We start from the raw sequence: 16,820 nt of genomic DNA, 5'->3' as shown, positions 1-16,820 counted from the left end.
GGCAAAGACAGCCATGGGAGGGGTCAGGGATAAGAACAGGGCTCTGCTCTCAGTAGAAGTATAATACATTCAGCAGCAGAGTGAAAAACTTTTTAAAATAATCAACCTGAAATCCAAGCACAGCAGTCCTTAGTTGCTAAGCAGTGAGGAGGATGGCAAGGATCCTAACTACGTGTGTAACCAGCCTTATCACCATTGTCTGATGGTTGGCATTAGCTGCTTTCTGGAGCTGGTGCAGTGGCGAGCTGCTCAGCATCCCTACTCGCTGCAGTGTGGGTAATGTACCAGTGCAAACTGGTGAGCCTTACCTGGGAGGCACAGCCTGCACTAGTATCTGTCCTGCAGGTTTGCCAGCACTTCCAGTTCTTATTTCACCACAGCTAGAACTAACTCAGATATTTTTACCCCTCTTTATCTGCCCCTCCTACCTTTACCAGTTGATTTCCTACTGAGGTCTTTCTTTTAATTCAAGTATTTCAAGGAAATCCTGGTATTCAGTATCATATTATCAATCCACAGCATGAATTCAATCCTCCTCTAAATTTCAATTAAATTTTACTGCATTTGACCCAGCTGTGGCCATGCATGTAAACCCTGAGGTAGCAGAAAGCAGAGCAATGTGAGACTAGACACCTCACTCCCTTGCCTTTCACTCGCTACAGACAGTGGTCCATTCTAACCACCCCAGTCTGATACATCAGCAGTCTGGGACCAAAGAGGAGGTTTCCAAACAGGCACAACCCTACCACTTCTTCAGCCCATATAGCTGAGTGAAGTTTCCCTGATCTCCAGAGGGTCATTCCCTCCTTGAGAAGTTCCCAGAGCCAACCTGAGTCACGTCAGGCTTTCCTTTCGTTAGCCCCTTTCACAGGGGCCCAGATGCCTCTTCTTTGTGGTTTATACTGGAAGGAATTATAGGTCCTTGGAAATTAAGTCCCATGAGACTTTTTTGACTAGCCCAGGAGGAAAGTGAGGACTCTAAGATCACACTGAATCTCAGCAGCTCCCCGGAGGAAGGTCTTGAAAGATTGTAAAGGTAACAGAGAGGTTTTCATGGTCAAGTAATATCATTATATTCACTTTTCTCACTCTGGTGTGAAAATGGTGTCCACCTGGCACCATGTTCAAGTATCAGGCACTACAGCAGTGGAACCTGGGAGGGTTTTGTGTATTAGCACCAACACATGTGGTGCATTCTCCATATCACGTAACGCCAAAGCAGCCATCTGGCTATGCGAGCCTACAGCCAGATTGAAACTGTTTGTTTGACATCTTTTTTTCTTACTGTATTTAAGAATACTTCACTGCATTTAAAAATAATCCCTTCACCCTCAATAAAACCCCAAGAAATCAAAATGTAGCATACTTGTTGATGTCTAAAGGTTGTACATTTATACACTAATGGTAGGCAAAATAAAAGCTCTTAGAGTAACCTTACGAACAGTTATTACACAAAAATACCACACTGTTGGTTAGAATTATGTATGTATAAAGTAATACAAATACTTAGATCGTTTCATGAAAATGATCTTTTGGTTTCGATATTTGGCAAATCTGGAGGAAAAAAAGATACAAGTGGATATCTTATTTTTACTTCCTGGATTTAAAGAAGACAAATGTGTTGCATTTAATTCAGACATATAGTTTTCAAACAAATGCTTCAGTCACTGATCCCTCTGACCAATTAATCTGAATTGTTAATGAGATACAAAAGATTGACAAGATTTTTTCCCCTCAAAATAGTGTCTTCCAGATGAGGAAGAGGCAGTCTTGAGTAAGTTCCCATCACGGCATATCATTTTACATCTGTCTTCTCAGACACCACAGAAATTTTGCAGCAACACTCAGACTTTCAAAACACTTCACAGCAGACTTACAGATTCCACAGTACTTGTGACAGAGAATTAAGATGCATTTTTAGCTTTGTAATATGAGAAAGTATATTGTTTAGTTGTCTTTGCAGATGAATGTTATACATCCAAGTAATTGTCCCTATATTATTCCTCTATTTAGTGAGCATCTGATCATCAAAACCATGTTAAATTCACAAAAAAAAAATCTTGTAAAGCTACTTTTAATGTGAAATAATGTAGTAGTGTTTGTGTTATTGCAAAAAGGATATATGAGTTGTTAACACAATTTAAGTTTGAGTTTTGTGTTCCCATACATCTAATAAACTTTTATGTCTATTGTATGTACGGTTACATGTAAAGAACACCATATTGTGTGTGTCATCCCTTTGTAATCCAAAGTGATTAAGTTCTCTTACCTACTCTGATTAGATGATGTGCAAACTAGATATTTTAAGATTATAATAACTCTATTTCATGTTGTAGGAGATCAGCTGGTTTGATGATCCCAAAAATAGCACTGGAGCATTAATTACAAGACTTGCTAACGACGCCTCACGAGTGAAAGGAGTAAGTAACAAGCCCTGGCATTTTTTTTATTTGGTTTAGCCTGGAATAAGTTACAGACTGGATTCAATAAATAGAAATCCTGCACACACAGTCATCTGGAAGCTGTTATTATTTATTAAATAATATAATATTTAATTTTGTATTAATTTTTTGGGGGGTGTCGCACAGGAATATAATATAACAGTAGGTAAGATATGTATTTTATATATATCTATATCTACATTTTTGCTTTTAATTCATACTAATGTTCAGTCCTGTTATAACTAATATAGAGTCTGTTTATTTAAAGTTATTTATCCAACCTACTTAGATGTCTAGACAGCATTGTGTTTTCATGATAAATATTACAAATATTAAGAAAATGTTTACGTGTATGCCTCAAAATGACCATTGTTCTCATTGCAGCACTGTGTGTGTTCATATGCTTGAAGTTAAAAGTAGTCAGGGAAAAAAATGGTCTCGGACTACGAGTTAAGAAATGCTATGTTTCAGGAGAACTGGCAAGTTTGAAGTCATGGTTTAAAAAATATGAGATGGCATTGTTTTCTTGGGCAAAACCTTAAAACAAGGACTATAAATCTGAATGAATGGATGGAAACAGAGGAGGAAATCTAGATAAGATACAGAAGACTTGGGGGAATGATCTGTACAATAGAGACATTTTTCAAAAGATAAAGCATCCAGTTCTGCAGAATATTTAGACCAAATTAAGCACTTCCAGATGTCCTCTGGTGAATAAATCTCAATTGTCTAGGTAAGAAAAATTTCCTGTCTAGTTTTCAAATAAAACAGAGTAATTTACAATGGTTTCATTCTTTTCCAGGCTACAGGTTCTAGACTGGGACTAATTGCCCAAAATGTAGCTAATCTTGGGACTGGGATTGTTTTGTCATTGATCCATGGCTGGCAGCTGACTCTTCTGCTTTTAGCCGTTGTGCCAATTATTGCTGTAACAGGAATGATTCAAATGAAGATGCTTGCTGGACATGCAAAAAAAGATAAGAAGGAACTGGAAATTGCAGGAAAGGTGGGTTTGGGGATGTTTTTATCTGGTTTTATGTTGTATTACACAGTGTTGCTTGATAGGGACATTGGTGATGGATCAAGAATATACTCAAAGAAGTAAAAGTCTTCATTGTTGTATTGCTTTGACAGAATGGTAATATAGCAAATATGAAGCTGAAAATTGAAACTGTGAGTTATTAATTTATGTTCTCAAATAGTTTGTAGCACTCAGAGCATACTAAACATTGTAAAAGTCCTGGTCTCTGATGCCTGTCCCAAGCCTGCATTTGGGTTCCCTATTCTTTCCCAGCACTCTGCTTTTTTTTTTCATTTTCTTCATTTCTTTCCGGTTTGTTTCCTTTCAGTGCCCCTCTTTTCTACCTGTCACACATCTTCTCTTTCTCTCACCTTGCAGTTGTCTGTGGGCTTAGTACAAAAAGGCACAGTATAGAAACAAACCATCAGTAACAAGGATGCATGAAGACATCACGGTGACAGTGTAGCTGACGGTGCCCTGCAATCCCTTGCTCTGATGTTCATTCCTTCCCCTCTTAGCTGGGAAGGGAAGCAGGAGCCTGGGAATCTGCTTCAAAGGAAAATGTGAGTGTGGCAGCAAAGAGAGAGGGTATTAATTTCATAACTTTGAGGAGAACTGTTTCCTCACTTCCCGGACCGTGCTTTGTGGAGACTGGGTTTCTGACACGCTCCACCCAAGCAGCACAGCACCTGTGTGAGCTTCTCTTCTGCCCTTTCCCTCCCTCCCTCCCATTACACCGTGGTCAGTTGCAGTGGAGTCTGAGCGCAGCAAATCTTAGTCTCTCTTGCCATGACCTACATTAGGAAAGTTTCTCAGAGGCATTTCTGTGTCTCCAGGCTGATTAGAAAATGGGTTTGGGTGTTTGCTCCTAGCCCTTTTCACACTAAAATACAAAGAAAGGAAATTCCTCTTGTATTTGCCTGCCAGGCATTTTGGTATAAATCTACATAGCAATGATTCATTTGTAAGTCCAAATCACAAGACATCCGCAGAACGTTGTCATCCACTGACACATGTAAATGACTATTCTCTAACAATAATTTTAAATAAAAACATAACAAATAGTCAAGAAAATTTGAGGGAATTAACTCATCTTTTATTTATCATGACTTCTACAACAGTTTTCAGCCGAGGCTTACAATACAGCTTGAATTTAACAAACAGTCTCACAATGCTCTTTTGAAATAAGCCTCCGGTGCAATCATTGTATGATCTGGCTAAAATTGTTATCTATTTTTTATGTTTCTTTCCAGATCATACAATGATTGCACTGGCTACTTAACAGCCTCAGCTGATAATGGTGGTTGGGAAAAGACAAGGGAAGGTAATGCAAGGACTGGAAATGAAACTTGGAAACCTCTGTGAGCACACAGGTTGGCTGTCAGAAAACCAGAGAAACAGTCCAAAACAATCTTGCTTCTATGGGGAGCAATTTCATTAAAGGTTGTTATTGAGACAACTGTAAAGCTTCTCAGCCTCAAAGCTTATTTAAATTGGCTGTGCAGAGAAAAATTTCACTTTACCTGCCTGTAAAACTATTCTTATCACTAATACAGACATAAAGAAAACATGATGTTTGTCTTTGTAGGGGAGCCAGATAGCACTTACATGCAGTTATGTTAGTTTTTCCGCCTTATTTAATTATTTTAATATCTTATCCCTCATGTTACTTAGTCTGCTGTGTTTCTTATTTGTAGATTGTCTAAGCATTTATTCTACTTATTATTGTGTAGAAGTAATAATGTAGAAAGAAGGGTCTGCCAAATGCATGGGTATAAAATTTTTGGAGGTTAGTTCTCATGTGTTTAGAGCTGCTAAGCTTTTCCTTTTTCTTACTGAGTTGAAGACTGAGAGTCGTGTTTGCTTCCGAGCTGGTTTCTACATTTGCAGTAAAGGCTGATGATTCACAAGCCTAGAGGTGTTTTGTTACACATTAAAACAAAAAGTTAAAGTAGATTTATTTTTAAAAGTATATATGTGTAGGAAAAAAAAAAAAAAAGCCTGTTCTTTTTTACATGATAGGGTAATCAAGAAAAAATTCAAAATACTGTCACTAATGATTCATAAAATTTTGCCAAACAAGTAACCTTGTTGACTGCATTCTTATGCACTGGAATATTTCAAAGCTATCTCATAGTCAAGTTGTTTACAGCTGACTATCTCATGCCAATTTCCTTGGAGACTATTTGTAAGAACAGTTACGTGATTGTTAGGCAATGACCTGAATATCTGGTTTTGGCAGACTGTATTAATCAAAACAATTTTTTGCAGATCCCCAGTTTCTGGCAAAATTTAAACCATATATATTTCCATAGCAATTCAGCAAAATGTTTCATTCTCAACATATCAAGCAAACCTGAATAAAAACAAATCCCAAGCAACTATTTTTAGTTCTAGGTAAAAATCTACTCTTCTCTTTAAAAGAAGGGTTCTTCCTCAAAAACTCCCTATGGAGAAAGGCCATTTTCACACGAGAGATAAAAATAAACTACTCTCATTGAAAGGTAGTGCAGAAACAACATAGCTAAAAGAGAGTAAATATATTTCGTGCCTTCCTTATGAGCAGCAGAATTTGTCATACACTTATCTAATGAAATCAGTTAGTTCCTGGTACAATCCATGAGCACAGGATTTCGAGTGGTACAGACCTAAGGGAGGCTTCTGTGAAGTTAGTGGGATTCCACAGTGTATAAATCTTACATGGGTGACAATATGTGAGAAAAAATGGAGCTTGAGTCCCAGGTGGTAGGTGACTCTAGACAGTGGATAATTTTAAATTTTCTTTTCCCCTAAAACAAGGACATTGGAACTAAATTTTGAGCTGGAATGAGTATAGTGTTCCATTAATATATTTTACAAAATTTGCTTTCCAAAGTGAGTTACATTTTTAGTTTTGATTTGATGGATTCTTGACTAAGGCTAAATCAACTGTTGTTATTAAAAGATTTGCTGATGATATTAAAAAACTACAAGTAAATCCCCTTAATACTGGGGATCATTAAGAAAATTAAGTAATGAACTTCCACTATTTTTCAATCAAGATTGGATACGTAGCATCATTAATCGTTTTGGAAAACCTCTACTATTTTTTCTTCTGTGGCAAAACAGGAAGATTTTCAGATATAATGTTAATAGGAATTAGATGTCAAGCTGCTATATGGGACAGGAAAACCTGTCTCTACATTTTTAGGAATGGCCAGTGGTTTGGAGTTTCTCTTTTAGGAGTTTTGAAAGACTCCTGATTTTCCACAAAAGCTGAGAATGCACCCTAGGAAAGACCATTTCTTTATTTGTGAGATTAAAATCACTAGTCGCTTTTGAAAATGTGGACATATGTTTACCTTGCAGTTCCAAATGCATTTGGAGGTGATGTGGGCTTGTTCAGTTTATCCTGACTGGCTCCCACAGCGATGACAGCTGCATGGCATCGTCCTCGTGACAGGTTACACAAGCCCACTGGAAAATAAAATCACAGTGCTGGCTGTGCTAAAATGTATGCTGTCTCAACTTCACTGCTATAATTCATGCTAATTGTGTATATTATTTAACAGCAACATATCTACAAATGTTGCAACCAAACTTTCAACAATATTGTAGACATACTTCTGTTGCAGTTATTCTATCAATCGTATTATGTTTTAAAATTTCCGTATAATCTTGTTTTTCTGCTGATGAATATCTGTTCTCTCATACAGATTGCTTCAGAAGCCATAGAAAATATTCGAACTGTTGTTACTTTGACTCAGGAGAGAAAATTTGAGCTTATGTATGGACAAAGTTTTCAGGCATCATATAGGTAAAAGAATGCTTCTTTAAAAAAAAAGTTATTGAAATATTCTTTTTTAAAATGAACATAAATTAACACCAGTAAACTGAATCACAATTTATCTCTGTCACTGCATCATAAAATCTTTCATTCCAAACTCAGCTTTGACATAAAAAAATATAGATTATCTTTCCCTTAAAGATAATGATCTTGACATTTTAAGTAATGTTCCAAAGGTAATGTTTTAAATTCCTTTTTTTTCCCAAAAAAATTTCCATGATGTTGTTATTGGCTGCTGTAATTCTGGAAGTAGAAGCCTTTATTAATTCTTGTGATCACGAGCCCTTTCTTCTGAGGGAATTTGTTGTTTAACAAACCAAAAGTCGGGTTTTACCTGTTTGTTCAGGTAAGATTCCTATAAAAATCAGTGGAATTTTCCCAACAAAGGAACTAGAAGGGTGCACCTGCATAGCAGCTTCTGTATTTATTCACTCTGCTATTTTACTGAAGTACTATAGCAGATCATGTGAAACCTCATGAAATGTCGCTTGATTTAGTTCAATGTAAGATAAAGCAAAAAAATTAGTTTTATTGAAGTAATTTCTGTTTTGTAGACATTCTAAAGTTCTTAATTTTCCTCATGCATCAGTTAGTTGAAATTCTGAATTGCAACTGTATTATAGTTTTGAAAATAATTTTAATGAATGTATGAGGTGAAGACAATACAAATTGTACATGCTCAGAATACTTGGAGTTAAAGCAATTTCTTCTTCTATTCCAATAGTCTCATTGTTTTTTGCAGAGAGGAAACTGAAGCGTACAGGAATGATGATGTCTTAGGTTAGGATCTTAAAAAGAGCTGGAGATTATTTTACTTTAAAATAATGAGGACTTGTGGATTCCTTTGAATTATAGAATACTCTTCACATTCTTGATTGCTGCAAGGGAATGTATAATATGGTCATGATTATATGTTTTTTTCTGTTACAGAAATTCTATAAAAAAGGCACATATCTTTGGATTTACTTTTGCCTTTACGCAAGCTATTATGTACTTTACTTATGCTGGGTGTTTTAGGTTTGGTGCCTACCTAGTGAGAAATGGACATATGCGGTTTAAAGATGTGCTTTTGTAAGTATCTCTTTGTTAGGTTCTTTTTTGACCATATGGGAACATATGTTTGGTTTTTCTATAGGTATCATGAAATGATGGATTATAGAGCTGAAAAAACCAATACATATTTCTGTCTTCCACTCTTCACCCTTACATTCCCTTTCTTTCCTTACGCTATTACAAATCCAAAGTGATGCTTTCAGACTGTGTTTAGCTACCTACAAACAACTTCCCTTGTAATCTGTTTGCCCAGGCTAAAAGGAAGGCAACATAAAGACAAACAAAGCAAAGCTATATTCCTCGTTTTCATGGCCAACAAGGTTTCGTTAATAACAGAATCACATGGCTTAGCTGTAGGGAGTGTAGGTGGACAAGATTAGAAGGTAAGTGGAGCAAGTAGTGAATGAAACTGAGATGAGGAAATTGAGCCCTGGGACAAGAGAGGTGGAGAGCAGGAGAAAGGTTTGGCAAACACCCAATCTGGAAAATGCCCAGCCAGAGCTGAAAAAGCTTCTCCAAGTGTTTCTGGAGAGTTGTTCCCACTGACTGGCACACTTCCAACCTTCTCTTTCCTCCCTCCCTATCTCTGGCATCTAACCAAGTCTTTTGCTTTTCTCCCTGCAGCTCTAACCCCTGTCCATATTTGTCAATAGCCACCTTGTCTCCCATGCACATCTCATGCCTGCTTTCAGCACTTGCCACACTCTTGCCTGGCAAGAAATGCTGCTGAAGCTAAAGCTGCTTCTTACCCTGTTTACACCTACCCCTTCTCAAATACCATCGTTACCCTTCCTTCCCCTACACATTCAAGTGAATCCCTTCTCCTTGTGTATCTCCTCTCCTACTGCCTTTTGCTCACCCCAGATTTCAAGCTTCTTTCTCATCTTCCATTTGCCTTTTGCCTATTTCTCCTCAACTCAACGATTTGACTGTGCCTAGAAGACGGGGCCATTCAAAGGAAATATAGAATGGCAAATTTCTCCATAATCCCCAGACTGCTCCACAACTGATACCTTCAATTTTACAGACCAAACCGAGCTGCAAGGAAATATACATCCTAACACGCGTTAAGAACAGAAACAGAAATCAACACATCCATTTCTAATAAATCCAAGACAAGTGGGCAAGGAAGGGAAGCTTAGAGTGCTACTCTCTTCCCTACAAACAAATTACAGATTTTCTCAGTAAGGAAAAAAGTGTCAGAGTTTGCAGTAGACAGCTCTTACCCTACCTTAGCCTTATGAATATTTATCTGAAGCCCCTAATTGCCCATAAACACTTTTTTTTGCCTTTGTCACAACAATGTCAATATATATTTCTTCTTTTTATCTTTACAGAGTTTTTTCAGCTATTGTATTTGGTGCAATGGCATTAGGACAAAGCACTTCTTTCACTCCAGACTATGCCAAAGCCAAAATGTCAGCAGCCTACTTGTTCATGCTGTTTGAAAGAGTACCCTCCATAGATAGCTACAGTGAGGAAGGAGAGAAGCCTGTAAGTAAGCACGGTGTTATGCACAGCATAGCATACTCCTCTAATTTATTTCAAGCCTGTTTTTCTTTTTTTTTCTCCCACCCACATAATAGCTCCTGAGAACAAGTACTGTGTGAGCCCATTCATATCTGACTCATCCAACCAAATTGGGGTTAAGCTTTGCTTTGTGTCTGCTGCCAAAACCTCACCTGTCTCTTGGTGAAACACCTTTAAGAGCCAGTGGAAATAGGGTTAATGCAGCAGAGATAGTTTTTCAAGACTTTCTTGCATGAAGCTCCTGAGCATGGATCTTGAACATATAGCTTGGCCTCTAATATTTAACCAAAAATTTTTGAGGGATAACTTCTTTGCAAGTTGTCCATAATAGATTGTCACATACTTTAGTAGCCAACAATGTATATGAACATATGGGTGCATGTGGCCTGTCATACAACAGAGGACAAAACATTACAGAAAACTATCATGTATATATTCCAAACCCAATGTTTATTATGTTTATATATGTGTATATATGCATATATATATATATATATACACACATAATAAAGGAAAATAGCTGTGAGTCCTATCAAGTGTTATGCATTTGAGCTGTTATGTTGATCGGCCATTTGCATACATCTATATTTACATTTTATATATACTCATTCATATGAACTATATTTCTTCTTGTGTAGGCATATATCCATACTACATATAACATATTACATTGTATAGTAAATTAATTAGAAAAAATCTTTAAGTAGAAGGGTTGATTCTGTGCATAGATCAAAAATAGTAGATTATTTTCAGTATCTTTAAGGACAAAAAAGAAAAACAGAAAAAAAAAAAACAAACATGCCAGGAATCTGAATGAGGTCCTTGCAAAGCAGACAGAAGTCAGCCACCTAGAGTTATTGTTACTTTTGAAAATGTAATCTTGTTTAAACAGATGGTGTAAGAGAAGCTGTCAGAATTTGTGTTTACGGAACAGAATTTTAATTAAAATATGCCTGAAGAGTAGAATATTTAGGAGAGAATTTGTGTTTTCACAATAGCTTCTCACTACATATTAATTCCTGGGAAAAAAAAGAAGTCTGATCTTTTGGGAAAAACTCCCACTGATCTCTTTTATGAATATTCTGCATGGTGTTTTATGATCTGTTACATTAGCCTAAAAAATTGACCTAACTCTACTGTTTCAATCAGAAAATATTTGGTGGAAACATAACATTTAACGATGTGGCATTTAACTACCCAACCCGACCAGAGGCCAAAGTGCTCCAAGGTTTGAATCTAAAAGTAGAAAAGGGACAAACTCTGGCTCTTGTTGGTAGCAGTGGCTGTGGAAAGAGCACTGTTGTTCAGCTGCTTGAGAGATTTTATGATCCACTCAGTGGAGAAATGGTAAGTGTTCCACATCAAAGTGTAAGTTGCAGGTACATGATACATGCTTACTCTATTTTATTAATATAATTTATTTTCCTTTCTTTTTCCCTCTTAAATAACCTCATTACATGTTTGCTAGTATGAGTACCCACTTTTGGTATAAATTTTTGGTAATATTTTTGAAAATTAAGGGCAGGAGCATATGGATTTTCAATATTCTCTATGCAATCATGGGGAAAGTAGAAGGAAAGTAAAATTTCTGAATTTCCCATGCAATTTCAAGTTACTAGAACACAATCCAATGGACAGAACTTGCTACATTGATACAACCAGAGCCTACTGATATCACTGAGGTTTAGTTTAATGACAGTAAGGACAAAATGTTGGAAATTTAACAGCAGCACTGCTTAGGGTAGCCATAGACCTTCACTGCATCATCACCTAGCATATAAAAACTAAGTAAAGGGAAGATTAAAAAACCCCTGAAATCTCTTCTTGTATCTTGAAGCATCTGGAGGCTGAAGACAGACGTCTGTGCATTCCTAGGACATTTTTTTTTGTACTTGCCAAATAAAGTGATATCATATTTAATCTGTTTCTTCACTTATACCCATATTTCATCCATAGTCATGGCTTCAGTTCAGAGGATTTGGATCCTTCCTCCAAAAATGTGACCACCAGACTTCCGAAACCCAGATATCTGCCTCCCACCATAGTCCTGACTGTGAAAGGCAAAACTGTCATCTGTAGCTCAAACTGAACAGCAGCCTGAAGTACAGATAGCCTTCTTGACAGATGGAGATGCCGGAGTGACCTTTTGGCTTCTTCTCCCTGGAGTTTGTATTTAGTTCCTGATGCTTGTCAATGAGAGAGTAGCCTTGAACTGTGAGATACCTTTTCCTGAGACTGGGGAAAAAAAAAATATTATTCAGTACTTAATCATTTAACTGCTTCTATTTATTATATTCTGAGAATAAGAAGACAGATTCATCACATCAACCCACAGAGAAAACAGATGATCTGAGCTCCAAGAGTCCAATGTCCCAGTGCACCCACAGGAACAGGTCATTACATCTGCTTTAGATAGAAGTCATGGGGATAAAGCAGAAAGATGGACTGATGTTTTATTTTGGACAAAATAAGTCCCTGCATAACAGACACAGTTAAACTTACAACTGTGGATTCTAATGCCCAGATAAGGTACAGTGCGAGAAGAGGAGGAGTTCAAGTGCTAAATATATAGATTTTTAAACATGCATCTCATCTTACAGGAGTAAGTGGTGGTAGATGAATTTTTCTCACTGATGTACAAGGATGATATTCAGGATTAGAGACTGTGATCCATTGCTGTTTCCCTTTACTGTCATTTGAAAGGTGAGGACATCTGACTCCCAAATCAGCATAATAGATGGGATAAAGCTGCTAATAAAGGAAGTGGCTGTGGAAACACATTGTGGTATAGATCTACTGGCTTCTGAAGCAGATCCTTCTGTCACCAGCACAGTGCCAAATGTCTATAATACTGATAGCTAGGTGGCAGAGAAAGCAGATTTGTATTGGCTCTTAGAGTGATAAAAAGTGGGGTGCAATACATAGTGGCTTCATACAGCTGGAGTTTTTTAAGAATCATGGAGACATCTGGTGTTATTGTATTGATTGCAAACATAGCTAAGTTTTAAACAGTCATCTCCCCATCTCTGCTGCCATGCATAAGTGCCTAAATTAACAGACTCGGGGCATGAAATGGCCTGCGTGCCCTGTCTGCTAAAGGAGGCCTTCATGTTGCTAAATTAAAAAAAAGCCAAAAAACCCAAAAACCACAAACAAACCTCAGCCATCTATAAAGTACTATGATTAAAACATATTATTTTTGACTTTTTAGCTCCTGGATGGCCATAATGCAAAGACACTAAATATCCAGTGGCTGAGAGCTCAGATTGGTATCGTCTCACAAGAACCAGTCCTGTTTGACTGCACTATTGCTGAAAACATCGCATATGGAGATAACAGTCGGGAGGTGTCACATGAGGAAATTGTAAATGCAGCAAAAGCAGCCAATATTCATTCCTTCATTGAAACACTACCAAAGGTAATTAGGCCCTCATTTCCAACTTTAAACTGGGGGAAAAAACCATAGTGCCTATTCATGCTTTCTTAAGTAAATATGGGTTAAAAGCATTTATATTTCTGTGACTTACACAATTGGACATTGAAATTTGGGGGGGGGGGGGGTTGCCCCCAGAAGACCCAAAGGGCAAACAGAGAGCTAGGGAGTGGCAGTGGCTGCAGGCATTTGCTCAGGCCCACGGCTGCAAATGCCTGAATGGGAGGGGTCTTCATCTCTGCAGGAGAAGTGTCTGTTAATAGAATAACCTGGGTGAAGCTGGTACTCAGGTGAGTCATTCTAGATGGAAGAGCATGGAGCAACAGACATGAAGAAAATACCGAAAAAGAGGCTGGGTGCTTCCCTTCAGTAAAGTGGAAAGAACAGGAAAGTGCTAAGCCAGCCCAAAGAGCACTGGTCTCACCCTCCTTTTTTTCAACATCTCATTAGTCAGGTGTGTAAAGTCACACACAGAGTTGACTTGGAAAAGCAGACAGAAACCCAGCACCTTGTTCCCACTTCCTTCTCTCCCTTTCCCTATTTATACCTGTTGTTACCTCCTGGTTGTACCTGATGTGACAAGCTGAGTCTTGGGTACAGTGGATCTTTTTGCTGCAAAATAAATAGCACCTTGGAGGGAAAAGCAGTTTCAGGTTTGCTAGATTGGTTGTGAATAATTACGCTAGGAAAAAAAAAGATCCCTGAAGTCTGTCTGTTCGTGTCCTGATGAGCAGCTGCTGACAGGTGAATGCAAGCAAAGCTCTTCCTACCTGCTGTGTGAAGTGATTGGCTGATGCTAACAGCTGTTTGTCAGCTTGCTCTTGTGGAAAATACGGGCTAGGACAAGTATTTCTCAGTCAATAAATTCCCACAGGCTAAGGAGGTTGGTGGGTTTTCCATGCAAAACTTCATCCCTTAGATCAGAGATGTACATTTATTCACACAGCAGGTAACAAACAGAGGAAGCACAGAGCTGGAATCAAATTTCTTGAGTAAATTTGTGTCAGCTTTAAAGTAGGGTGCAATGCAGATGAGATTTTGAATTTGACTGGCTTCTCATTCATCCTAAATCATTCTCAACGTCTCTCTCAGGCTGTTTTCCTCTTAGAGAGAACTGGGGTGGTGAGAGAAGAGCTGAGTGCCTGGGCTGCTTGGTGCTAAGCTGAATCTTGGGTTCACTCCCGGCAATGTCACAACCTCCCTCTCCTGCCCTGCCCTCAGCTTCTCTGCACCTTGGTCCTCTACCCCAAACAAACGATGCTGCTTTGCTCAGCATCACGGGGTTTGCTCTGCAGTTAAATACACTCTTAAATATCTTTCTCAGCTCAGCTACTGTATGTAGGCTCCTCACCCTCACTTGCCCCAGTGGCTGGGAAAGGGGCTGCCCCGGACTCATCACCCAGGGGAAATGCAGCTCAAATGTCACACTCCACAGGATTAGGTCCAAATCCAGGTTTACACTTGTGCTTACTTTCTGTATCTAGAAATATGGCACACGCGTGGGAGACAAAGGAACCCAGCTCTCTGGTGGTCAGAAGCAACGTGTTGCTATTGCCCGAGCTCTTGTACGGCAGCCCCGAATCCTGCTGTTAGATGAAGCTACCTCTGCACTGGATACAGAAAGCGAAAAGGTATGTTGGCTTTGCAGATAGAAATGAGGATTTGCAAGTTGGCTGGTCACGCCAACAAGAGGCTCATTTTGTGAAAAACAAACAAACTTACCCACCCCCATCCCAAAAGCAATTCCGTATTATCAATTTTCAAAATAATTTTATTGCAACATTTAGTATCTTTGTGGCTACAGAGCCCAGAACAGGTGACATTAAAGAATTTGTAACCTTCAGAGTATTAAACATAAAGGGGAAGTGTGGAGGTGCTGTTAAAAGGGTGTGTACCAAGTATACCATATTTAGTGCTTAAAAACTAGAATACAAAATTATCCAGCATTTTATTTGATTATACCATGATTTTATAATGGAAATATTTGGGGGATTAAGTTGTCATTATCTAATGAGTGGGACTGAAAGTTGGAGCAGTTTTCCATGTTGCTGAAAGTGATAAAGTGCATGGCTTGTCAAAGGAGACAGATCAATTTGTTGGGGACAATTTCTAAAACTGACCAACTAAGACCTACCTGCGACAGTAAGTAAGGGCTGGGCTGTGACCCCAGAGAAATCAGCTTGATCTGACTTCTGAGGCAAGTGAGAACATGAACGCATGCCCACCAGCAAGCACTGCCTGTCCCTCACCCCAGAGGTACAAACAAGGATCTGAACCAGTCATCAGGGGTTACACTTTTTCACCTCCAAGTCCATTGAAACATCACCTCTGTCATTGCTTTATCACACAGATGACAGACTAGCGGTACTTCAGGTGGAAACAGCTGCTGCATTTATTTTTAATTCACCTTTTGGTTTGTTCATTGTGCAGATTGTCCAGGAAGCGCTGGATAAAGCCAGAGAAGGTCGCACCTGCATCGTGATAGCTCACCGCCTCTCCACCATCCAAAATGCTGACAAGATTGCCGTGGTCCAGAACGGCAAGGTCGTAGAGCAAGGGACCCATCAGCAGCTCCTGGCTGAAAAAGGCATCTACTATTCTCTGGTCAATGTCCAAAGTGGGTCATGCAGTGTGTGACAGTGGGCAGTACCTGGCGCTGAAGCACAGCTTTACAGCTGGTTCAGTTTTTTGTATGAGACTATTAAGGATGCTTCACTACTTCTGGTTTTTATAAAATTCTGTAAGTAGTTTCCTTAAACCCTGTAATTAATAAATTACTAAGGTGCATTTGCTTTAAGACCCCAACCCTCCTCTTCCACCAGCACAAAAATTCAGTTGCTCAAATTAAAGACTACATAGCAGTCATGAAAAAACCCCCCACTGATTTGCCAAGCTGCAAAGCAAAGGACGCTGGGTGTGAAGGGCCCCTTCTGTCCTCCAGGCTCTGCGAAGATTGATTCTGCAGCACCTAGCACGGGTGCTCACAGTGAAGGGATGCGTGTTCAAAAACAGGGAGAGAGGGTTTGAGCACAGAGACACTGGAGATAGAATAGGTTGGTCTTCCGAGGTAGGGAAAAAGCAGTGTCCAGCCTAGGGCCAGCAGCAAGCTGTTACGTAGAGCACTAGTGGAAAAGGGATAAGAGCTCGTTCATCTGCTCTGGTCTCAGGGTTTGTTTTTACAGGTTGATTGTAACTACATGTTCTAACTGCATTCTCTCTAAACGCCAGCGAGTGATGAGGCAGTGAGATGTACGCCAGCAAGAGGCCAAAAAAGTTTTCAGAAAAGCAGTCTCTGGAAAGAGAGAGAGTAGCTATTGCTTATGCACAAAGATGCCAGCGCTCACAGGCAGAAGAAAGGTAGCGATGTGTTCCTCAACACAGATGGGCCCAAAGCACCATTCCAGGTATGACTGTTGCTCAGTCCCACCAGTGCAGAAACCTGGCTCCTATTCTTGGCTTGCCAATGGATGCAGCCAATTTCTGCAACCCCCTGCTTTACTCTGTGTCTTCAGAGCA

At 39.0% G+C, this 16,820-nt stretch overlaps 1 protein-coding gene across 1 annotated transcript in view; it reads left to right on the top strand.

Annotated features, from left to right (window-relative positions):
• The window catches only part of LOC141957932 (phosphatidylcholine translocator ABCB4-like), a 49,141-nt gene extending 33,015 nt beyond the window's left edge, over window positions 1-16,126 (top strand). The window contains exons 19-27 of the mRNA XM_074900215.1: window positions 2,337-2,420; window positions 3,244-3,447; window positions 7,158-7,258; window positions 8,219-8,359; window positions 9,679-9,835; window positions 11,021-11,218; window positions 13,083-13,289; window positions 14,789-14,935; window positions 15,735-16,126. Coding sequence (XP_074756316.1) covers window positions 2,337-2,420; window positions 3,244-3,447; window positions 7,158-7,258; window positions 8,219-8,359; window positions 9,679-9,835; window positions 11,021-11,218; window positions 13,083-13,289; window positions 14,789-14,935; window positions 15,735-15,941 — 1,446 coding nt within the window. The 3' untranslated portion in view covers window positions 15,942-16,126. The remainder of the gene's footprint in view (window positions 1-2,336; window positions 2,421-3,243; window positions 3,448-7,157; window positions 7,259-8,218; window positions 8,360-9,678; window positions 9,836-11,020; window positions 11,219-13,082; window positions 13,290-14,788; window positions 14,936-15,734) is intronic.
• Window positions 16,127-16,820: the final 694 nt, after the last annotated feature.

The sequence above is a fragment of the Athene noctua genome, chromosome 2, assembly GCF_965140245.1.
Source record: "Athene noctua chromosome 2, bAthNoc1.hap1.1, whole genome shotgun sequence".
Taxonomy (NCBI): domain Eukaryota; kingdom Metazoa; phylum Chordata; class Aves; order Strigiformes; family Strigidae; genus Athene; species Athene noctua.
This window is presented reverse-complemented; position numbering and strand designations above follow the sequence as displayed.